Genomic DNA, 26000 nt, shown 5'->3' with positions numbered 1-26000 from the left:
TGTTGTGGGGTTGGCAATCAATGTCACAAAATAATATGTGTATTAATTGTTTAATGAGAAATTAATTTGCTCTATAAACCTTCAGCAAAAGCACAATAAAAAGAACTGTTTTGATTGATTACAGTTTAAGGGTATGGCTTCCTACGGGGACTATTGTATAGTGTTCATGTGCACTTACGTTTTGATGTTTGTTGACGAGTACAATCAATCTCATGTCACACTGTCACATTTTGTAGAATACAGATGGTTCTGATAAAAGATTAATGCCTCCTATTCATAATAAGAATGGATGCCTTTGAATTATGCTTTTGGCAAAGAACGCTGAATATACCCTGGGCAGCCAGAAGAACAAACCAAATTGTCTTGGAAAATGAACAGCCAGAGTGCTCCTCAGAAGTGAGGATGGAGAGACTTTGTCTCCTGTACTTTGGACGTGTTATTAGGAGGGACCAGTCCCTGGAGAAGGACATCATGCTTGGTAAGGGAGAGGGTCAGTGAAAAAGAGGAAGACCCTCAAGGAGATGGATTGACACAGTGGCTGCAACAATGGGCTCAAGCATAACAACGACTGTGAGGATGGCGCAGGACCAGGCAATGTTTCGTTCTGTTGTATACAGGGTTTCTATGAGTTGGAAGCCACTCGACAGCAGTAAGTTTGGATTTGGTGTGGTTATTTTGGGTGCTCCAACCCAAGAATCGCTAAGTTTAGTTTGCTAAATGAGGCATTCAACATACACAAGTGGCTGTCCCATTTTGCAGGTTTCTGGAATTGTCCTCTCCTTCAGGACCTTAGCAGTGACTATTACGAAACGCATGGAACCTCTAGGAGAGAGGTGGCCAGAGCACTTTCAGAAAACCTATTGACAGAGGACAGAACAACATCCAGCTGAGAGTAGGTCTCTAGAGATAAGCTAAGAGGGCCTTAAGACTTCTCAAAGCAAAATTTGCATGTTGCTTGACTGAAGACTTTTATCGACTCGTGATTATGATGCTGCTCTGGAGCCTATTTTTTGGAACAGTGACCAATCTCTTTAATCTGAAGAACTTGAAATATTTTGTATAATCTTCAAAAAACTGTATCTGAAAAGCAGGTCAACTCAATGCAAAGCATGCACTTGTCTCACTAATAAGCCCCTATTTGTTCGATTGCTAGTCTACTCACTGTGGTTGTTGTTCGAGTGTTGGTCCCTAGCAGCATTCACATCCTGAACTCTGTAATACACTGTCAGCAAAGATAAACTTCTCATTCTTCTTTTTTCAAATCTAGTTCACAAAATATAAAGTGGTACAACTTTTCTGGTTGTTAGTTTGGTAATACTTGCAAGGGCCTTAAGTTGGAGATCACATAGGAAGGGCAGCAATAAGGGAGTGTGGGCATAGAATTTAACCTTACCCAAAGGATCTAGTCTTTGCCCTCAGTTCCTGGAAAAAAACAAACACGCTGATGTCTAGTTGATTGACTCATAGCAACTCCACAGGGTTTCCAAGGCTGTAAATCTTTGCAAAAGCAGACTGCCATCTTTCTCCTGCAGACTGGTGGCTTCAAATCACTGACTTTTCGGTTAGCAGTACAGCGCTTTAGCCACTGGGCCACCAGGGATCTTTGGTTCCTGATAACCCCTAAAATCTTGAAATTCTCCTAATGGTTAAAGTGTCCTCAATAAGGACTCAAGACCTGGAAGGTTATGCCAGAGAGGAGATTCAGGGCTGGGGCTGGCTAGGCTAGAAAAGCCCCACCTCGTGATCATCACTTCATGATAACATGATCCAAGAAACTCACCTCATGATCACCTCCTGATATCAACCAACCTCAGGGGAGAGGGGATGGTGTTTGCATTACATAAGGAAACTACCAATAGAAGCTCTGGACAGTAAATCTCCACCAAATTCCTGTTGGTGAAAAACATCTGCTCTCGGTGACATGCCCTCTTTGGGATACGGAAACCCTATGTTGGAAACCTTCCCAGGCCTTGCCCTATGTGTCACTTCTTTGTGCTGATCCTGCTTTGTATCCTTTATTATAAAGCTGAGATCATAAGTATAGTGCTTTCCATGAGTTCTGTGAGTCGTTCTAGTGGACTATCAAACTCTGGGCATTATGGGAGCCGGCAGGTTAGAAATCAAGGGGGGGCCTAGGGACTACCGAGCTTGTGTTTGGTATGCTGAGGGGGTAGAAGGAACCCCCAAATTTGTAGCAAACAGGTCAGAAGTGTGGATATCATGGGGACTCCCAAGTTTGCAACTGGCATCTGAAGCCTTGGGCCCACTCAGCAGTTTGGAGGACTGTGTCCTTAACTTGTTAGCTCTAACCTAGCTCGGGGTAGTTAGGGACAAAGAGAGAAGTGCTGCATAGGCAGCTGGTGTTTGAACATAAGTGGCAGAGAAGTGAACTGAAAAGTGGCGATTTTGATTTATGTTGATTATTATCCTCATTGTTGGTGTCTGAAAAAGTGGATTTGATTCACAAAGGGGGCATAAGAAAAATAGGCAAAGTCATACACACACATGCATATACACTACTCCTCTCTCCTCTCCCCACCAGGTGATGCGGTCCATCCTCACATTCTTAGAATTAACCTAAAGGAATATAGAGGTGTGATTCAGTTCTCACATCCATAATATGGAATACCACATACCCTTTAAAATATTACAATCAACCAGAGATGATGTTTCTGCCAATCACAGTAGCAAAGATAAAAATTATTGATACCCGGTGTTGGCACATATGAGGAAATAAACATTCATGCTCATGGGTTAAGAATGGTGGGAGTAGGCGGGCCCAAGATGGCGGAGTAGTCAGACTTCCGGTGACCCCTCTTACAACAAAGACCAAAAAACAAGTGAAACGATTATATATACGATAAGCTAGGAGCCCTGAACATCAGAGGCAAAGTTAGAAAATGGACTAAGTGGCAGGGGAGGGAGAGACGGTTCAGAAGCAGCAAGGAGTTGCTGGACATAAATCGCTAGGAACCCTCAGGCACCATAACCTGGAGCTACCGGCAGCACTGTTAGTAGGGTTCTGAATATGGTTTCCTCAGGGAGAGACAGCGAGCCACACAGCCTACTCGCACCTCCGGAACGAGAGAAGAATGCCACTCTCAGCAAAAGCTAAATACTTAGGTTTATATTACTGTGACCCCAGCCCCCCCAAGCCGGCTTCAGTGGCTGTCGATTTCCCTGGGCCTGAGGTAGCTCCTGCTGCATGCCCTGAGCCATTCTCCCAGCCTGAGAGAAGGAATACATTTGAAATTGTGAGAAAAGATAATCTCCAGCTCCACTAAGCTGGGGAGCTCAAGACGAAAGCGGAACCTGTCCAAACACAAACGGTCCACAGACTTTGAATACCTTTCACCCCTGCATGGACATGTGTGGGCTCATTTCAGGAGAATAGGCCCTTGTTGGCAGATTGCAACTCTTTCAGCTGTGCAGTGGAGAGGTGGATGTTTGATGTTTGACACCACTTTGCCTATTAAACAGGGTCTTCACCTACCCACATCAGCAGCCTAAGGACTGGTGGCTCCACCCACTTCACATAGCCACCCATGACAGGGGTCCAAGGATAAATGGTACCTCCCAGTCCTTACAACCAAAAGCACTGGAGGCCCAAAGTCCAGCTGCAGAAACCACCCACCTGTGCGCTCTAGGGAACAGGGATGTGCTTTCCTCACAGACACTCGAGGGATGGTTGTAAGCCCCCTAACTTGTTCAAAGCATGACCGCCTGCTGCAACCAGATACTGGTACCTACACCAATCACCCCTGCCCCTCTAAGACTGTAGGACAGAGCCTGTATCATACACTTGATTACCAACTACCTGGACACCTGAGCTGAATCCATACAAGTGAATGGACTCCTAGGCTCATACACATGATAACAGTTCTAGTCACCTGGTGATAGGACGTTAGAGCGTCAAACGTGAAAATAATCAAGCTGGCTCATCCAAGCAGCCTATTTGGGCATATCAAAACAAAAAGCAAGAAGCTAGGATACAGTAAGCAAACATAAAATAAACTAATATGATAACTTATAGATGGCTCAGGGACAACAGTCAATATCAAATCACGTAAGGAAGCAGACCATGATCGTTTCAACAAGCTCTCAAAACAAAGAATCAAGGGTTCTTCTGTATGAAGGTGCCTTCCTGAAATTACTGGATGCATAATACAAAAACTTAATACACAGAACTCTTCAAGACATCATGAACAAGATTAGGAAGGAGATCAGGCAAAATGTAGAACAATTCAAGGAACACACAGACAAAGCAGTTGAAGAATTAAAAAGGTCATTCAAGAACACAATGAAGAATTTAAAAAGCTGCAAGAATCCGTAGAGAGACAGCAATCAGAAAGCCAAAAGATTAACAATAAAAGTACAGAATTAGACAACTCATTGGAAAGACACAGGAGTAGATTTGAAGAAGTGGAAGGCAGAACTGGTGAAATTGAAGATAAAGCACTTGGCACCAACACATTTGAAGAAAAATCAGATAAAAGAATTAAAAAAAAAATGAAGAAACCCTAAGAATCATGTGGGACTCTATCAAGAGAAATAACCTACAAGTGATTGGAGTACCAGAACAGGGAGGGATAACAGAAAATACAGAGAGAATTGTTGAAGATTTGTTGGCAGAAAACTTCCCTGATATCATGAAAGATGAGAAGATATCTATCCAAGATGCTCATCGAACTCCACATAAGCTAGATCTCAAAAGAAAGTCACTGAGACATATAATAATCAAACTTGCCAAAACCAAAGATAGAGAATTTTAAGAGCAGCTAGGGATAAATGAAAAGTCACCTACAAAGGAGAGTCAATAAGAATAAGCTTGGACTACTCGGCAGAAACCCTGCAGGCAAGAAGGCAATGGGATGACTTATATAAAGCACTGAAGGAAAAAAATTGCCGGGGAAGAATCATATATCCAGCAAAACTGTCTCTCAAATATGAAGGCAAAATTAGGACATTTCCAAATAAAAAGGAGTTTAGAGAATTTGTAAAAACCAAACTAAAACTACAATAAATACTAAAGGGAGTTCTCTGGTTAGAAAATCAATGCTATCAGATATCAACCCATGACTAGAATGCAAGACGGAGGAACCAAATGTAAATCCAGATAGGGATATCACAAAAATAAATCAAGATAAAATGCTCAAATCAGGGAAACAGTGATGTAATTACATAAAAGATGACCACATTAAAACAATAAAGAGGGACTAAAAAATGTGGTCATAGATCTTTCATATGGAGAGGAAGTCAAGGTGATATAAAGAAATAAAAGTCAGGTTTAAACTAAGAAAAATAAGGGTAAATATTAAGGTAACCACAAAGGAGACTAACAATCCTATTCCTCAATATAAAATACAAGAAAAAAAAAAAGATTCGGCAGGAACAAAATCAACAACAATGAATAAGAGAAAAAGACAATATGTAAAGATAACTCCTCAGCGCATAAAATTAAGTGGGAAAAAGAAACTGTCAACAACACACAAAAAAGGACATCAAAATGACAGGATTAAACTCATACCTATCCATAATTACGCTAAATATAAATTGACTAAATGCACCAATACAGAGACAGACAGTGGCAGAATGGATAAAAAACACAATTCATCTATATACTGCCTACAAGACACACATCTCAGACTGAAGACACAAACAAACTAAAACTGAAAGGATGGAAAAAATACATCAAGTAAACAACAATCAAAAAAGAGTGAGAGTGGCTATGCTAATTTCTGACAAAATAGAATTAAAGTTAAATCCACCATAAAGGATAAGGAAGGACACTATATAATGATTAAAGAGACAATATATCAGGAGCATATTACCTTATTAAATATTTATGCACCCAACGACAGGGCTGCAAGATACATAAAACAAAATCTAACAGCATTGAAAAGTGAGACAGACAGGTCCAAAATAATAGTAGGAGACTTCAACACACCACTTTCAGTGAAGGACAGAACATCCAGAAAGAAGCTCAATAAAGACACGGAAGATCTAAATGCCACAATCAACCAACATGACGTCACAGGCATATACAGAACACTCCACCCAACGGCAGCCAAGTATATGTTCTTTTCCAGTGCACATGGACCACTCTCAACATACTAGGTCATAAAGCAAGCCTTAACAGAATCAAAAACATTGAAATATTACAAAGCATCTTTTCTGACCATAAGGTTATAAAAGTAAAACCCAATAACAGAAAAAGTACAAAAAAGAAATCAAACACTTGGAAACTGAACAATACCCTACTCAAAAACGACTGGCTTACAGAATACATTAAGGAAGGAACAAACAAATTGATAGAATCCAATGAGAATGAAAACACTTCCTATCACAACCTTTGGGACACAGCGAAAGCAGTGCTCAGAGGTCAATTTATATCAATAAATGCACACGTACAAAAAGAAGAAAGGGCCAAAATCAAAGAGTTATCCCTACAACTTGAACAAATAGAAAGAGGGCAAGAAAAGAAACCCTCAGGCATGAGAAAAAAGCAAATAATAAAAATTAGAGCAGAATTAAATGAAACAGAGAACAGAAAAACAACTCAAAGAGTTAACAAGACCAAAAGCTGGTTCTTTGAAAAAATTAACAAAACTGATAAACCAATGGCCAAGCTGACAAAAGAAAAACTGGAGAGGAAGCAAATAACCCAAATAAGAAATGAGATGGGCAATATCACAAAAGACCCAACTGAAATTAAAAGGATCATATCAGATTACTATGAAAAAATGTTCTCTAATAAATTTGAAAACCTAGAAGAAATGGATGAATTTCTAGAAACACACTACCTACCTAAACTAACACAAACAGAGTTAGAACAACTAAATAAACCCATGACAAAGGAAGAGATTGAAAACACTTCCTAACAGAACCTTTGGGACAGAGATAAAGCTGTGCTCAGAGGTCAATTTATATCAGTAAATGCACACATACAAAAAGAATAAACAATAAAGAATAATTACCTTTTGATAAAGATAATTTAAAAACTCCCAACGAAACAAAAAAGCCGTGCCCCGGATGACTTCACTGCAGAGTTCTACCAAACTTTCAGAGAACAGTTAACACCACTACTGCTAAAGGTATTTCAGAGTACAGAAAAGGATGGAATACTCCCAAACTCATTCTGTGAAGCCAGCATAACCCTGATACCAAAACTAGGTAAAGACACCACACAAAAAAAGAAAATTACAGACCTATATCCCTCATGAACAAAAATCTACAACAAATTCTAACCAAGAGAATTCAACAACATATCAAAAAAATAATTCACCATGGCCTAGTGGGATTCATATCAGGTATGCAGGGATGGTTCAACATTAGAAAAACAATTAATGTAATCCATCACATAAATAAAACAAAGGACAAGAATCACATGATTTTACCAATTGATGCAGAAAAGGCATTTGACAAAGTCCAACACATATTCATGATAAAAACTCTCAGCAAAATAGGAATAGAAGGAAAATTCCCCAGCATAATAAAGGGCATTTATACAAAGCCAACAGCCAACATCATCCTAAATGGACAGAGTCTGAAAGCATTCCCCTTGAGAACAGGAACCAGACAACGATGCCCTTTATTACCACTCTTATTTGACATTTCGCTGGAGGTCCTAGCCAGAGCAATTAGGCTAGATAAAGAAATAAATGGCATCCAGATTGATAAGGAAGAAGTAAAGGTACCTCTACTTGCAGATGACATGATCTTATACACAGAAAACCCTAAAGAATCCTCAAGAAAAATACTGAAACTAATAAGAGTTTAGCAGAGTATCAGAATACAAAATAAACATACAATAATCAGTTGGATTCCTCTACACCAACAAAAAGAACATCGAAGAGGAAATCACCAAATCAATACTATTTACAGTAGCCCCCAAGAAGATAAAATACTTAGGAATAAATCTTACCAGAGATGTAAAAGACCTATACAAAGAAAACCTCATGACACTACTGCAAGAAACCGAAAGAGACCTACATAAGTGGAAAAACATACCTTGCTCATGGATAGCAAGACTCAACATTGTGAAAATGTCTATTCTACCCAAAGTGATCTACAGATACAGTGCAATCTCTATCCAAATTCCAGTTACATTTTTTAATGAGATGGACAAACGAATCACCAACTTTACATGGAAGGGAAAGAGGCCCTGGATAAGTAAAGCATTACTGAAGAAGATGAACAAAGTGGGAGGCCTCACTCTACCTGATTTTAGAACCTATTATACCACCACAGTAGTCAAAACAGTCTGGTACTGGTACAACAGCAGATACATACACCAATGGAACAGAATTAAGAATCCAGACATAAATCCATCCACATATGAGCAGCTGATATTTGACAAAGGCCCAAAGTCAGCTAAATGGAGAAAAGACAGTCTCTTTAACAAATGGTGCTGGCATAACTGCATATCCATCTGCAAAAAAAGGAAACAAGACCCATACATCACGCCATGCACAAAAACTAACTCAAAATGGATCAAAGACCTAAATATAAAATCTAAAACGATAAAGACCATGGAAGAAAAAATACGGACAATGCTGGGAACCCTAATATGTGGCATAAACAGTATACAAAACATTATTAAGAATGCAGAACAAAAACTAGATAAGTGTGAGCTCCTAAAAATCAAACACCTATGCTCATCCAAAGACTTCACCAAAAGAGTAAAAAGATTACCTGCAGACTGGGAAGAGGTTTTTAGCTATGACATTTCCTATCAGCATCTGATCTCTAATATCTACATGATACTGCAAAAACTCAACAACAAAAAGACAAATAACCCAATAAAAAAATGGGCAATGGATATGAACAAGCACTCCACTATAGAAGACATTCAGGTAGCTGACAGGTACATGAAGAAATACGATCATCTGCCATTAGAGAAATGCAAATTAAAACTACAATGAGATTCCGTCTCACTCCAACAAGGCTGGCATTAATCCAAAAATCACAAAATAATAAATGTTGGAGAGGTTGTGGAGAGACTTGAACACTTATACACTGCTGGTGGAAATTTAAAATGGTACAACTACTTTGGAAATTGTTCCGGCGCTTCCTTAAAAAACTAGAAATAGAACTACCATACCATCTTGCAATCCCACTTCTTGGAATATTTCCTAGGTAAGTAAGAGCCTTTACATGAACAGATATATGCACACCCATGTTCAATGCAGCAGTGTTCACAATAGCAAAAACCAAGATGCCCATCAATGGGCGAATGGATAAATAAATTATGGTATATTCACACAATGGAATACTATGCATCGATAAAGAACAGTGATGAATCCACAAAACATTTCATAAAATGGAGGAATCTGGAAGGCATTATCCTGAGTGAAATCAGTCATTTGCAAAAGGACAAATATTGTATAAGACCACTGTTATAAGAACTCAAGAAATAGTTTAAACAGAGAAGAAAATATTCTTTGGTGGTTATGAGAGTGGGGAGGGAGGGAGGGAGGGAGAGGGGTGTTCACTATTTAGACAGTAGACAAGAAATAATTTAGGTGAAGGCAAAGATAACACATAATACAGGAGAGGTCAGCACAACTGGACTAAACCAAAAGCAAGGAAGTTTCCTGAATAAATTGAACACTTTGAAGGCCAGCGTAGCAGGGGAGGGGGTTTGGGGACCATGGTTTCAGGAGACATCTAGGTCAACTGGCATAATAAAATCTATTCACAAAACATTCTGCATCCATCTTCGGAGAGTGGTGTCTGGGGTCTTAAACGCTACCAAGTGGCCATCTAAGATGCATCAATTGGTCTCAACCCACCTGGAGCAAAGGAGAATGAAGAATACCAAAGACACAAGGTAATTATGAGCCCAAAAGACAGAAAGGGCCACATAAACCAGAGACTACATCAGCCTGAGACCAGAAAATCTAGATGGTGCCCGGTTACAACTGATGACTGCCCTGACAGGGAACACAACAGAGAACCCCTGAAGGAGCAGGAGAGCAGTGGGGTGCAGACCTCAGATGCTCATAAAAAGACGACTTAATGGTCTGACTGCGACTAGAAGGACCCCAGAGGTCATGGTCGCCAGGCCTTCTGTTAGCCCAAGACTGAAAACATTCCCAAAGCCAACTCTTCAGACAGGGATTAGACTGGACTATGGGATAGAAAATGATACTGGTGAGGAGTGAGCTTCTTGGCTCAAGTAGACACATGAGACACACTGTGCGCAGCTCCTGTCCAGAGGGGAGATGAGAAGGCAGAGAGGGAGAGAAGCTGGCTGAATGGACACGGAAATCAGAGTGGACAGAAGGAGTGTGCAGTCTCATTAGGGGGAGAGCAACTAGGAGTATATAGCAAGATGTATGTAAATTTTTATGAGCCTGACTTGATTTGTAAACTTTCACTTAAAGCACAATAAAAGTTTTTTTTAATTTTTAAGAAATAGTGGAAATACATTTTGAAGGTCGGTTTCGCAGTACATATCAGAATTTGTAAACACCCGTGAGAGAAGAAAAACATTCTTGACATCCAGAGGCTAGCTTAGCCCTCACAGCTAGGTTCTAGGGTGGTCTCTTGTTGAATACAAACAATTCCATAGAACACCATCATCAGACAAGGACACTCTGTGACTGCAATGGATCAAGACAAAAAAATAATCATGTCTGAATACTGAAAAAAAAATAAACTGCCCCATGCAGTCCAGAGCAAGGGCCACGTCCTTAAGCCCTGCTCCACATCACCTAACACAAGCCCAGTCCTATAATTATTTCTAAGATTATTTAGGTATAACAACTTCTTAGTGAGGCACCCATAGTTCCCTTCCTCTCCCTCACTGCAACGAGTAATAAACTTGCACAAATACAGGCATGTTCCTGGTGGTCGTTGGCTACAAGGCATTGCCATTCACGACCTTTGACAAAGCAGTTCCACTTCAAGGAATTTACCGTACAGAAGTATTCAAACAGGTGTGAAGATAGAAACAAGGATGCTCGCTGCAGCATCAAGTCTCACAGGAAAAAAACACCTGTAAACACTCATCACCAAGGGACCGATTCAATGTGGTATAGCCATATAAGACTTTTTTTTTTTTTGCAGCTGTTAGAAAGCATGTTGCATGAAAACTCCAAATTTTCCTGACAGAAATTAAAGAAGGCCTAAAAAATACGAGGAGACGTATTTTGTTCATGGATCAGGAATCTCAATATTGTTAAGATGCCAGTTCTCCCCAAATCAATGTAGTGACTGAAATCTATCCCAATCAAAACCCCCGCAGGTGTCTTTGTAGAAATTGGCAAGCTGATTCTAGACTGCATATGGCAAAGAAGATGTGAAATAGCCAAAATAACTTTGAAAAAGAAGAAAGTTAGAAGACTCACAGTCTGGCTTCAAGACTTATTATGAAGGCACAGCAATGAAGACAGTGGGGCACTGGCATCGAGATAGACAAGCAGGTCAATGGAACATAATAAAGGTCCCAGAAATAGACCCTACATATATGGACAACTGATTTTTGACAAAAGTTCAAAGGCAGCCCAGTGGAGAAAGAAGAGTCTTAAGCAAATGGTGCTTGAACAATTGAATATTGCTATGCCAATAATGAGCTTCGATTCATAACTCACAGCATATACAAAAATTAACTCAAAATGGGTTATACACCTAAATGTCAAACCTAAAACTATAAAACTTTTAGAAGTATAGCTGAAAATCTTTGTGAACTGGGCTTGGCAAAAATGTTTTATATACAACAGCAAAGCACAACCGGTAAAAGATTTTCTTCATCAAAATTAAAAACATCTGCTCTTCTATATGAAGCCCAGAGAACTCCAAAACCATAGCACCACAGTACCCGTCACTTCTGCCCTTTCCTGCCCTTCACCTCTCCTCACTATCTCACTTCCAAGCCTGGAAGGCCAATGAGGTAGGACAGGGAAGGCAACAGAGGACCAAAAACAGACAAACAAACCGGTTGCTGTTGATGCTGTTGAGTCCACTCCAACTCATAGTGACCCCGTGTATGTCAGAGTAGAACTATGCTCCGTAGGGAGTCACTGTGATGTCTCAGGTGTGCCTGACCCAAGCCATGATATTTTATTTTGTTGCTTTTCAACACTTTTATTTCATTCTACTTCAGATGAAGGTTTACAGAACAAACTGCTCATTAAACAGTTAGTACACATATTGTTTTCTGACATTGGTTAACAACCCCATGACATGTCAACTCTCTCCCTCCTCGATCTTGGATTCCCTATTACCAGCTTTCCTATGCCCTCCTGGCCTTCTGGTACTTGCCCCTGGACTGGTGTGCCATTTAGTCTTGTATTGCTTTATGGGCCTGTCTAATCTTTGGCTGAAGGGTGAACCTCAGGAGTGGCTTCATTACTGAGCTAAATGGGTATCCATGGGCCATACTCTTGGGGTTTCTCCAGTCTCTGTCAGGCCAGTAAGTCTAGTCTTTTCTGTGAGTTAGAATTTTGTTCCACATTTTTCTCCAGCTCTGTCTGGGGCCCTCTGTTGTGATTCCTGTCAGAGTAGTCAGTGGTGGTAGCCAGTCACCATCTAGTTGTACTGGACTCAGTCTGGTAGAGGCCGTGGTAGTTGCAGTCCATTAGTCCTTTGGACTAATCTTTCCCTTATGTCTTTGGTTTTCTTCACTCTCCCCTGCTCTCGAAGGGGTGAGACCAGTGGAGTATCTTGGATGGCCGCTCACTGGCTTTTAAGACCCCAGAAGCTACTCACCAAAGCAGAATGTAGAGCATTTTCTTTATAATCTGTGTTACGCCAGTTGAATTGGATGTTCCCTGAGACCGGTCCCCACAGCCCTCAGCCCAGCAATTCACTCCCAAACCACGATATTTTCAATCTCCTCATATGTATGCAAATGCCAGACAATGAAAAAGGAAGATGAAAGAAGAATTGAGGCATTTGAATTGTGATGTTGGTGAAGGATATTGAATATACCATGGACCACCACAAGAACGAACAAATCCATTTTGCAGTAAGTACAGCCAGAATGCTCCCTAAAAGCAAGGATGGTGAGACTTCATCTCACTTACTTTAGACATATTATTGGGAGGGACCAATTGTTGGAGAAGATCATGGTTGATAAAGTAGAGGGTCACCAAAAAAGAGGGAGACCTTCAATGAGATAGATCGACAGTGGCTGCAACAACAGACTCAAGCATAGCAATAATTGTGAGGATGACACAGGACTGGACAGCATTTTGTTCCATTATACACAGGGTCACTATGAGTCAGAGCCAACTTGACAGCACCTAACAACAACATGGGCCTAATGAATACATATGTGTGTGTCATATGACACTTGATCAACTCCATTTATCTGTCCCTGGAATGAAAGGAATGATGTCTCTCAACAGCAGCATGAGAAAGGTGCACACAGACCATAAGCCCTGCATCGGATTTGGGGAGTGACCCCTATCGGCCATGGGGAACTAATGCCCACTATCAAAACCAGCCTTGCCCTGTCTCTTCTCTATATGAATACAGCATTGTTCCAACCAGTGGGGGGTGGGGGGGACTTCTTTTCGAAAGACACTTTAAAAAGAATTAAAAAACAACCCACACACTGGGAAAAAAAATCCACAAAATATATATCTGATAAGGGACTTGTATCCAGAATATATTTTTTAAAAAAACTTAAAAATCAACAATAAGAAAACCCCGAGAGTATGGCCCCTGGACAACCTTTTAGCTCAGTAATGAAGTCACTCCTGAGGTTCACCTTCGGCCAAAGATTAGACAGGCCCATAAGACAAAATGAGGCTAAAGGGGCACAGCAGCCCAGTGGAAAGGACTAGAAGGCAGAAGGGGACAGGAAAGCTGATAAAATGGAACCCAAGGTCAAGAAGGGAGAGTGGTAACATGTCATGGGATTGTAAACCGATGTCATAAAACAACATGTATACTGTTTAATGAGAAAATAGTTTGTTCTGTAAACCTTCATCTAAAGTACAATAAAAGGAAGGTATTTAAAAAACCACTTTTTAAAATATGGGCAAAAAGATTTGCACATATTCTTCACTGGAAATATATGAATAGCAAACATGCATGTGAAAAGATGTTCAACATCATTAGTCACTCAAAAAAATTAGTCACTAGAGCAATGCAAATTACAACCACAACGCCATATGGCTAAAATGAAAAAAGACTGACCACATCAGGTGTTAGCAGGGATGGAGAGGAATGGGAACCCTCACACACAGCTTGTGGTAATGTAACACGGCACAGCCACTTAGGAAATGTAAAAGTGAAATGTATACCTACTGTATGAGCCAGCCATTCCACTCCTTGGCATTCACCCAAGAGGAATAAAAGCATATGTCTACCAATGTTTACAGTACCTCTATTAATAATCTCCAAAAGCTGGAAACAACCCGAATGTCCTTCGACAGGAGAATAAACAAAATGTGGTATAACCACGGAATGGAATACTACTTGGCAATTTGAAGCAATGAACTATTAACACATACAACATGGATGAATGTCTAATAATTATGCTGAGTGCAAGAAGCCAGACACACCCCCTCCCCCCAAAAAAGAAAAAGAGTACACGCTGTATGAATCCATTGGTACGAAATCATAGAAAATGAAAACTATGTGGATACAAAGAAGATCAATGGTGGCGGGGGTGGGGGGAGAAGAAATAAAGGGAGGGTTGGGAGGGAGGGATTACCAAGGGGCAGGAAGTAGCTGTTGGGGGGAGACAGATATGATGACTATCTTGATTGTGGTGATGGTGACATGCATGAATACGTATCTCTAAACTTACCAAATACGTGCAGTTTGGTGTCTGTCAATTATACCTCAATGAAGCTCTTAATAAAAAGCATGTGACAGATCTCTACAATAATGAATTAGGAAAATAATGACGAGGGAAAGGCAAGTTGCAGAATACCACTCTCCCATTTTCGCAAAAGAATAAATGTGTTCATATGTATATTAGAAAATATGGAAAGAAAAAATCGGGAGACTACATACCAAAATATTACACGATTCAAAAATATGCTGTATAACTACATTTATTGCATGGAAAGATTTTCACAACATACTGCTAGGAAAAAAGCATGTTACAAACAGTACTGAGAGCATGATTTCATTTAACTGTGTAAAAGTCTTAAAGCGTATAACCCGATACTTTCACACACAGAAACTTTCTCTTTAGCTCAGACCATGGGTTGTACTTCCTGCCATAAGACTTACAGAACTCAGCCACAGGCCAAACTCCTGGGAATACTTTCTGGACCTTACAGATTTCCAGAAATCACTATCTTGTGGGTTGAGACAGCTGCCGTTCTGGGTCGACTGTCGCAGACACTGCTGGGCCAAACCCATCTATTCATCCTAGACTTTTCTCCTGACCTCCAGCCAGGTGGAGCCAAAAGCCTAACTGACATGGCCAGATTTGGAGAAATTTAAATGTTAAGAATTGCGAGCCCAGCAGGGACATCATCCACAGCAGAATTGAGCCATTAAAACCAAATAATCCCTGAGCCTTGAAGACCACCATGCGAAAAGTGAAGGGGGAGTGTAAGGCAGTGTGGTGAGAGTGGGTTTCAGTATCAGACAAAACAGCTATGCCACTTGCCAGCTGTGGCGATGTAGGAAAAAATTAAACCCCTCGGATTCTCATTGGAGACTACCCAGATTAATGACTTACGATAAAAAGAAATACTAGTAGTCTATCCAACAGGATCATCGTGAGAGAAAAAAAAAACATGTAAAATATGGTGCCAAGAGTTCCCGACATAGAGTAGGCACTAGGGGAATGTTTCTCCTGTAAACCTCCTTCATTTCTTTTTGTAAGAAATGACACTGACACAAACCAAATAGCCTGACAATATGAGAACTCCAAATGTGGTACCGAGATAAAAAATTAAATAAACTAACATGACATTTTGACTGAGACTCAGGTCCATTTATACGTTGTAGAGTAAGTTGTGTCATGCAGGTGGAATAGGGAAAATAGTTATTCCTTTTACATTAAACAGTCTACACTGTAGCAATCCCTGCTTCCTTTAAGGATCAAGATGGCACATTTGGCTACAAGCATATATACGCTGTCGGTACTGGCGCTTATATTTGTGTGTATATGCCTTATTTCGACAACTAGACTATAAACTCAAGGATTTTTTTTCTTTTGCTTTGTTTGGTTTTGCTTTTCGTTTTTTGCCACGTGAAGCCACAAATGGATCTATGTAGATACTAATGAACAAGCTAGCTTACTTCCAATGTTGGTTCACCATCTCCTTACGGAAAAATGCTACACGTCTCCCAAACTAGACAGGATAAAGATCAACAGGTATTTTCCGCTCAAGGGGTAATATTCATTTGATATCCAAATATGATCTAGCTCAAACCCAGAGGCTGTCACAACTAACATCACGTTAAAGATGCAATTTATAATGTGCACATGGTGATAACCACAAGGCTCTTTGGGAACATATGGCCTATTAAAGTTTGGAGATTGTTCCAAGTTTTCTCTTTTATTTCTGGCTCATTTTACAATTTTTCAATAATCATTTTAACTTCACGGAAGATGACCCTGAATTCATTATACATCACGCGATTAACAACTACAACCGATCCCCTTCTGATATGCTCCTTTATATTAACAAATATGGCCACGACAGTAATAAGGTGGGCTTTTGCCTCTCTAGGGTGACAGGTGAATCTTAATGCTGACAATACCTGAACAGTCATCATGTTGGTTGCTCCAAGGGGATTTTCAGACATATTCAAAAGTACTTTCAAAACCAGATTTCTGGTTTTATGATTTCCCAGGCATAGCATACGGGAAAGCTCTGGAAGGTAAGCAGCAACAATGACGTGATGGTCAGGGTCAGCACTCAGCTGCCCTAACTCCTTTAATCCAGATTGCTGACCAGGTGAACTCAAGGGAAAAGACACGGTTTCCTTACACATATGCACAACATGTAATATACTCCTGCGTTGTCTTTCCTCCGCAGAAATGGGATTCAGAGTAATTTCAGCCTTTCTTGTCATGTCTGGGAATTGAAAATGGAGCAAGCTTTCAATAACAGTCAGCACACCCATCTCATTAATGAGCTGTTGGGCAAGGGGATGAACCTTGATGACACCCATTGCAATTTGAGCTATTTTATGAATGACAGGATCAGCATCTGACTTAAGTAAGCTAACAAGTTTTTCAAAGTTCTCAGAATTCAGGCGGCATTCCATTTTGCAAGAGCAAGGAAATGGCCCAATCCCATTCAGCTCCCTGATCCTGATTTGCCCTCTAATCTTCTCTATGGCCCGAGTGCAAGTCTCAGAATCAAATGGGTACGCGTCTATAGACTGTAGGCATACGAAAATGCCCTCACGAAGACCGGCTTCTGCCGCAGGCAGGGAACCCGTGTTTTTCTCAGCCGAGGAGTGGGCAGTATATGAAAAAGGCCTTGTCCTCGAAGGGACCTGGTATCCAGATGCCAACGATGCCGGAATTTCAGCAGGGGCATTGGGCCAGATAGTTACCTCAGACCGGTCCTTGGGCCTATTTCTTTCATCAATTTCACACGTTACCTGGGGCTTAACTATCCTGTACACGGGTCTAGGATTAGGGTCAAAGCTAGTTTTATCTCCATCCCAAAACCACTTCCCAATAATGACTTCCCCCTCCTCCTCCTCCTCGTAGTCCTCCCACTCCTCCCCTTCCTCCTCCTCCCACTCCTCCCCTTCCTCCTCCTCCCAATCCTCCCCTTCCTCCTCCTCCCACTCCTCCCCTTCCTCCTCCTCCCACTCCTCCCCTTCCTCCTCCTCCCACTCCTCCCCTTCCTCCTCCTCCCACTCCTCCCCTTCCTCCTCCTCCTGGTCACCATCCTCCCCCTTCTCCTCTCCCGCCCCCTCCCCCTTCTCCTCTCCCGCCCCCTCCCCCTTCTCCTCTCCCGCCCCCTCCCCCTTCTCCTCTCCCGCCCCCTCCCCCTTCTCCTCTCCCGCCCCCTCCCCCTTCTCCTCTCCCGCCCCCTCCCCCTTCTCCTCTCCCGCCCCTGTCTGTTCCTGCTCCTCCTCTTCATCCTCCTCCCCTATCCTAGGCTTCCAGCTGGCCCCAGTAGCAGCCTCTATTCCCAACTCCTCAGTAAAGATTGAGGCACCAATATCAGTTTCACCTCCGTCCTTAGCCTTGGTCTGATCACCAGCCTCTTCCCCGTTCCAGAACCAGGAACCGATACTGGCCTCTTCCCCAGCCCAGAACCAGGCATCAGTATCAGTCTCATCTTTGTGTCTGGCCGCAGGTGCAGTACTCTCCTCAGCCACACAAGAAAAACCAGATACCACAGCGGCCTCATCCTCAGCCCTGGGACCAAAGTCTGTATTCATCTCCTCCCCTGACCTGGCCCAGGATCTAGGCATGGCCTCAGCCACGCCTTTGACCAGAGCCGTAGGCTCTGACAGGGCTCTTGCCTTCGTCTCAGTAGCCAACTTAGCCTCAGACACTCCCTTCCTCTCTGCTACTGCATCTGTCTCAAACCCTGCCTTGGCCTTGACTATGTCAGTAGCCTCCCTCTCTGCTTCAGCCATTACGCCAGTCCCTTTCCTAGTTTTAGCATGGGTTCCACTCTTATTCTCAGGCATGGCTGAAGTCTCGTTATGTAGCCCTATTCGGTATCGGCCTTAGAACTCAAGGTGTCTCAGGTCAGTGTCTTAACACTCTTTCACCAGGTCAGGCTAGAGCCTTGGAAGCAACAGTCAGAGTCAATTGTCGGCTGAACAGTCACTGAGTCCGTGACACACAGCCTCTGTTAATGATACAGACAGAGAGCAGAAGCACATTCAGGCTGGAGGAAGATGACGGCTCCTGGGTGCAGACCTGCTGAGACGGATGGTCTTCTGCCACTCCAAGGCCACCACAGCTACCACTGCAGATGGACCTGAGTTGGAAGAATGAAACGGGGCTTTGAGTCTCTTCCCACTGTACTGCTCTATGCACAAAGTCACATAGAGAGACATGAAAGAGCAGAGACTGTGTGGTACAAGTCGATCAGTGGAGAACCTCCGTCCTCATTTTATCCCTTCCACACTCTCACTACTCCCAAACAATACCCTGCCCAGGCCCTGCACACTCTTTCCTCTGCATCAAACAGGAGCACGGACCATGGGAAAGCTTGCTGAGATCAGAGCAAGAGAGGCTAAGGAGCACCCACAGCCCTTCTGACCCCAAGCTGGTGTACACCACTCCCCTACAGGTCTACCCAAGTAGGCCTCATTCTCACACCAACCTGCCCTGATCCGGTGCGAGGCTCTCCTCCTTCCTTGCTTCCAAAGTAGACAAGCTCTACAGCAGATCCACAGGCAGATCTATGGGCAAGGACACACGGAGTGGTCTCTCAATCCAACAAACATCTGCCTTTCCAAATCTACAGCACTGGTTATGCAATATAGCCAACGTCCTTGGACCCTCTTGGCATCACTTCCTTCCCCATTTCCCACCCTAGTATCTACCAATTACTCCATAGGCATGATCCTGGCTCACCCACCCCCATTTCCTGTACACAAATGGGCGAGGGCAGAGGTTTCTGGAAAGCTGGAAGTCAATGGTCCAAGATGTGATCTGGTCTCACCCAACTGCCAACAGCCAACCCCCACCCACAGTCAACAGGGTACTGATGTTCATTTCCACTTTGGATCCAAGTTAATAGTCTGTCTTCTTTCTTAAGTTCCAAGAGAACGGCTCCCTACAAACATCTATAGGAAAGGGACAGAGCTATTGATAGACAGAAAAACAGGGCACAAAAAAGAAGAAACAGAGGGATTAGCAGATGGCCCAACACCCATGACAAGGGTTATAACATTAGCTTTTATATATTCAAGGCCATGTTAAATGCCTACCACCTGTCTGGGTCTCCTCCAGTGATTCCCCAGCCAACTCACCCCAGACATACAGCCTGTCTGAATACTCCTCCCGGCAACTCTGAAGTCAGCTATTTCCCAGCAGAGGCCACAGCTCCTTTCCTGAACAAAAACATGAGGTGCAGGAGTCGTAGTAGTACACAGGCAACTATATTTAGAAAGCATGCAGAGAAGATAGTGGGAACTATTATTTCAATAATAGCATTATGTGCCCCCTCACCTTCCCCATGTGCTTCATACCTAGATCCTACCTCACTTACCTATGGGAGCCTGCCCACACAGCGGGGGTCCTCAGGAGATGTCCACCTCCCTACCAAAGGAGAGTCCTCCTCCTGGAGAAGCACCACACCCTACAGAAAGATGAGGGGCATTCAGCAAAACAGGAAGAGAATATGTTGACAGTGGTTGAAAAATACAGTTTAATGCACACATTCCTATAATTCAGCTTCCAACACTTCCTTTTCAGAATCAAGGATGAAGTAGGTAAACGAACTTCTTAGATTCTTATAGCTCCTCAGACCTCCAGTCTCAGGAGCTCTGTGAAATCTTCTATGGCATTACTTCTGCACCAAAATGAAAAGGGCTGGAACCAGAAATTAAAGCAGACTGACTTCAAATATTATCAATTGGCCCCTCAGAAAGCTTTCCCCTCTACTCTGAGCCCCTATTCCCACACCTCAATGCACTCCGAGTGGGCTGGCATGTTGAGAAAATAGACCCCAAGCCAGGAGGGTGGAATGACACCATACCGTTTAGTTACATGGCCCCGTCCTATGAAGGTGAACCCACTCCTCATTCTCCCCATTTGCTTGTGCTAAACTGGCTGCTGTTGTTGTTGTATTCCAGTGACTCCAACTCAGGGCAACCTCATGTATTGCAGAGCAGAGCTGCTCTATAGGGGTTTCAAGGCTGTGATTTCTCCCAAGCAGATCTTTAGAGGTGTCTGCTGGTGCATCATAATGGATAAGACCACCTCAACCTTTGCCTGGTTGTACAGCACTTTAACCCTCTGCACCATCCAGTACTCCTCTAAGATGGGTGCAAAGATGTATATGGAAGGCTATATTAAATGGCAGAGGGAGCCCTGGTACTACAGCAGCGAAGTGCTGGCCAGCTAAGCACAAGGTCGGGCAGCTGGAACCCAAAAACTGACCAACCACCACCCAGGAGGCACATGTGGCAGTCTGCTCCTGCAAAAATCACAGCCTTGGAAAACCTATGGGGCAGTTCTACTCTGTCCTACAGGATCACTATGAGTCAGAATCAACCCCACGTGAACAGATTTTATTAAGTGGCCGATAAATATTTATGCATTAAGGTGTCTTCTTAGTCCACCCACACACAGCTATCCTTCTACAGAGTTCATAAGACCTAACACTCAGACCTACTGGCGCAGTGGATACAAGCTCAGCTGCTGAACTAAAAGGCTACCACGCAGACCTACTGGCACAGTGTTTAAGAGTTAAGCTGCTAACCAAAAGGTCTACAGTTCGAATCCACCAGCCGCTCCTTAGAAACCCTACGGGACAGCTCTAGTCTGTCCTATAGGGTCACTATGAATCAACTCATTTGCACCAAAAGAGCCAGGCAGACAGGAGCCCTGGTGGTGCAATGGTTAAGAAATCGGCTGTTAACCGAAAGGTTGCAGTTCGAATTCACCAGCAGCTCCTTGGAAACCCCACGGGGCAGTTCTACTCTGTCCTAACAGGTCACCATGAGTCGGAATCATCCCAAGGCAACAGGTTTGGCTTTCTTTTTTTTTTTTGGACTGCGCAGACAGGTGGCTTTGGCGTCAATGGGGGCCCAGAAGAAGGGGCAGCACCCAGGACGCAGGGCCCAAAAGGCCCCTTTCCAGAGTCAGCGCCCCGAGTAGCGAACGCGACCCGCCCCCTGCACGTCCGCACCGAGCTGACCACAGCCCCTCCTCTGGCAGCCGCCGGGCGCCCCGTCCCCAGCTCCGCACCCCTCCGCCATTTCTCCCGCACAGCCCTCGCCCAGCAGACACGGGGGAGGCGGGGCAAGGGCGCTGGAAAGCTGGCCGGGAAGCGACTGGCGCGCTTCCTTCCCAGAGGGGCTGAGGTGGCTCTGGGGCCACCCCTCGGCGGCCCGTGGCCCGGCCCGCGCCGGTCTCCGCCTTCTCACCGCCAGGGCTCGCGGGCGCTGCGCACCTCTCTCAGGGACCCGCTCGTCCGGGTCCCCTCCTCCTTGCTAGGCTGCCGAGGCCTGAGGGTCAGGCGGTCAGACGGTCGGCGGCGGCAGGACCCCTCTTCTGAGGCCCACTCCGCCCCCACTTGCCTTCACGGGCCCGGGCCAGGTCGTCGTCTCCCCGTCCTCTCGCGGCTCCTCACCGGGATCCCCACCGTCGTCCGTGCGGTCAGATGGCAAACAGACGCCGCCGCCCCCGCGCTGCTGCACCAAAGCGGGCAGGGGCTGCGCAGGAGTGCGGCACGAAGCGCTGGCGGCGAGGTCGACTGGAGGGGGGCGGAGGGATACGCGGCGCGAATGGGCTCGACGCCCCCCGTCAGGCCCACCGCAGTTCCGAGCCGGAGGTGGGCGGGGCCGGAAGGAGCCCCAGCTTGGAGAGGCCAGTTAGCACCAGCCTGGCCCCCGACTGTGCGGCATTTACATAGGGACCACCACCACATTTTGGCGCTGCATATGAGGGGAGAGGGGGCGGATGGGGGTGGGGGCAAGAGCGGAGGTCGGGGAGAGCCGCGGATGAATACCAAAGCCCCCCTGGGCAACATTGCCAGCTGCCTGCTAAGTAGCTCCTATTTCCCAGCTCCTCTTGCCCACCGGCCTCCCTGGATGCTAATTGCGGGGGGAGGGGGCGGTGTGTCAGGAAAGTAGGCTGGGAGAAGTGAGGCGATTTACTCCGGAAGTTCTGGGGGTGGCCCCTCTTATCTTCTTTCATTGTTTCAGTAGGCCAGGGAGGGGAGGAAGGAAGGTTCAATCTGCTTTTAAATCAACTTGGAGTTCCCAGAAGGATGTCCCTCCCATAAAGGCCACACCACTGTCCTTCTTCTAAAAGAAGGTGGACCTAGACCTCAAACACTGGTCTGGTCTGTACTAAAGATCATTCTTTTTGTCCCGCTGCTCTTTTCTCATCCTCCGAAATGGTAACTCAGTTTGCCTTACTTGGTCTCCAGAGTTGTCCAAGAAAGAGAACCTTTCCCTATGAGTACCCGCATGGGATCATACAACCCTCTTTCTCACACACCGCCAACTCTAAGGCACCAGATAGGGCCTGTCCTGGCTCCTCTTCCACTGTTCTGGAAAGGGGACCACTACGCACACGTTTTCTAAAGGCGGATTCTAGCTTCTCTCCTTGACTCCTCCTTTTCTCTCACCCCTTATATTGTTGTTGTGTGCCAGCTGGGTGGGTTTGGACCGCCAAACTTTCAGTTAGCAGCTGAGACTTTAACCTTAGCACCACCAAGGCTCCTTCTCTCTGACCCCTACGCCCTGCCTAATGAATGGGCATGCTTTTTCCCGTTGAATATATATGTTGTTTCCCATTGAATATATATGTTGTTTTTGTTGTTAGGTGCCCTCAAATCAGTTCTGACTCATAGCAACCCTGTGTACGACAGAACAAAACACTGCCCAGTCATGGGCCATGGTCACAATCGTTTTTATGCCTGAGCCCATTGTCGCAGCCACTGTGTCAGTCCACCTCTTCAGGGTCTTCCTCTCTTTCGATGACCCTGTACTTTACCAAGCATGATGTCCTTCTCCAGGGACTGACGCCTCCTGATAACATGTCCAAAGTACATAAGATGTAGTCTTGCCATTCATGCTTCTAAGGAGCATTCTGGTTCTACTTCTTCCAAGACAGATTTCTTTCTTCTTTTGGCAGTCCCCGTTATATTCAATATTTTTCGCCGGCACCGCAATTCAAAGACATCATTTTTTCTTTGGTCTTCTTATTCATTGTCCAGCTTTCTCATGCATGTGATGCGAATGAAAATACCATGGCTTGAGTCAGGGGCACCTTAGACTTCAAGGTGCCATCTTTGCTTTTTAACACTTTAAAGAGGTCTTTTGCAGCTAATTTGCTCAGTGGAATGCGTCTTTTGATTTCTTGACTGCTGCTTCCATGGGTCTTGATTGTGGATCCAAGTAAAGTGAAATCCTGGACAACATCAATCTTTTCTCCATTTATCATGATGTGGCTTATTGGTCCAGTTGTGAGGATTTTTGTTTTCTTTATGTTGAGTTATAATCCATACCGAAGGCGTGTTCTTTGATCTTCATCAGGAAGTGCTTCAGGTCCTCTTCACTTTTAGCAAGCAAGGTTGTGTTATCTGCATAACGCAGGTTGTTAATGAGTCTTCCTCCAGTCCTGATGCCCAGTTCTTCATACAGTCCAACTTCTCGGATTATTTGCTCAGCATACAGATTGAATAAGTATGGCAAAAGGATACAACCCTGACACACACCTTTTCTGATTTTAAACCACGCTGTATCCCCTTGTTCTGTTCGAACAACTGCTTCTTCGTGTATGTACAGGTTCCTTGTGAGCACAATTACCAAACCAAAAACCAAACCCAGTGCTGTGGAGTCGATTCTGACTCATAGTGACCCTATAGGACAGAGTAGAACTGCCCCATAGAGTTTCCAAGGAGTGCCTGGCGGATTCAAACTGGCGGATTCAAACTGCTGACCTTTTGGTTAGCAGCTGTAGCACTTAACCACTAGCCACCAGGATTTCCAAGCACAATTAAGTGCTCTGGAGTTCCCATTCTTTGCAGTGTTATCCATAATTTGTTGTGATCCACAGAGTTGAATGCCTTTGCATAGTCAATAAAACACAGGTAGACATTTTGCTGGTATTCTCTGCTTTCAGACAGGATCCATCTGACATCAGCAATGATATCCTTTGTTCCACATCCTCTTCTGAATCCAGCCTGAATTTCCCACAGTTCCCTGTTGATATACTGCTGCAACGGCTTTTGAATTATCTTCAGCAAAATTTTACTTGCATGTGATGTTAATGATATTGTTCAATAATTTCCACATTGATTTGGATCACCTTTCTGTGGAATGGGTACAAATATGGATCTCTTCTAGTCAGTTGGCCAAGTAGCTGTCTCCCAAATTTCTTGGCATAGACGAGTGAGCACCTTTCACTAGTAGGTTTTAATACATATGCACAAGGACATTCATTAAATGTGGCATTGATTATAATATAAATGAATGATTTATAAGGTATGGCACAAAGCTGGTTCCTATGAGGCGGAGGTTAAAGACGTCCCAAATGCCCAAATTGCTGTACCACTCCATCATCTCTAACATCAACTACTACTCTTCTCCTCAGTCCTCTCCCTCCCGTCTTTGGGTTCCGTAATTCACTGCAGCATCTCACAGAATTCACTAATTGTATCAAGGAAATGGTTCACGTGTTTATGGAGACTGGCAAGTACCAAATCCATGGGTCAGGCATAGGCTTCTCCGGACCCACATGGCTGCAGGGCCTGACGGACTCAAACCAGCAGGTCATACCACAGGCTGCTGGCTCACAAGGATGCAAAAGATGGCGAATCAGATCAGACGATAGACCGCCGGCCTACAGGGCTGTGGAGGCTGACAAATCCATGAATCGGCAGGTCAGACTGCAGGCCTCTTGCTCAAGTCCTAACAGCCAGAGGTTAGACGATCACGAACCAGATGCGGGACCCAGATGCAGAGAGAGAGAACCCCACCAGGGTACCCGCATATATACCTTGGATGCAGGCCACACCCCAGGGAGGGGCATAACTTGAGTAAGGGTGGAACTTGAGTCACACCTTTCTGCAAGGCTGTGATTCAGGATATACCCCACACCAATCCTGCCTCATTAACATGTAGAGGTTAGGATTTACAACACATAAAATGGAGGACAACTATACAATACTGAGAATCATGACATAGCCAAGTTGACACATAATCCCAACCATCACAGATTCCATACACTTTATTTGATAGTCCTACTTAATCATTATGTCAGTCACAAAGACCATGGTTAGAATATTAAAATATAAGTAATATTTTCCACCAAAAATAGCAATTAATTGTAAGTAATCTAAATGCCCTTCAGTAGGAAAAAGATAAATTATGGTACATTTATAAAATACTAGTCTACCCTACTATGATAT

At 43.9% G+C, this 26000-nt stretch overlaps 1 protein-coding gene across 1 annotated transcript; it reads right to left on the bottom strand.

The window, feature by feature from the left end:
- Nucleotides 1–15879: 15879 nt before the first annotated feature.
- On the bottom strand, nt 15880–18534 carry LOC100673246 (G protein-coupled receptor associated sorting protein 3-like). Its single transcript, XM_064278459.1, has 2 exons — nt 18123–18534; nt 15880–17750 (listed from the first exon to the last, which is right to left on the bottom strand). The coding sequence occupies exons 1-2, from the start codon at nt 18532–18534 to the stop codon at nt 16498–16500; spliced, it is 1665 nt and encodes a 554-aa protein (XP_064134529.1). The 3' UTR covers nt 15880–16497.
- Between the last annotated feature and the right edge of the window lie 7466 nt (nt 18535–26000).

This window comes from Loxodonta africana, chromosome X (assembly GCF_030014295.1).
Source record: "Loxodonta africana isolate mLoxAfr1 chromosome X, mLoxAfr1.hap2, whole genome shotgun sequence".
In the NCBI taxonomy this organism is placed as follows: domain Eukaryota; kingdom Metazoa; phylum Chordata; class Mammalia; order Proboscidea; family Elephantidae; genus Loxodonta; species Loxodonta africana.
The sequence above is the reverse complement of the archived record's forward strand: the minus strand, read 5'-3'. Positions and strand labels throughout refer to the sequence as shown.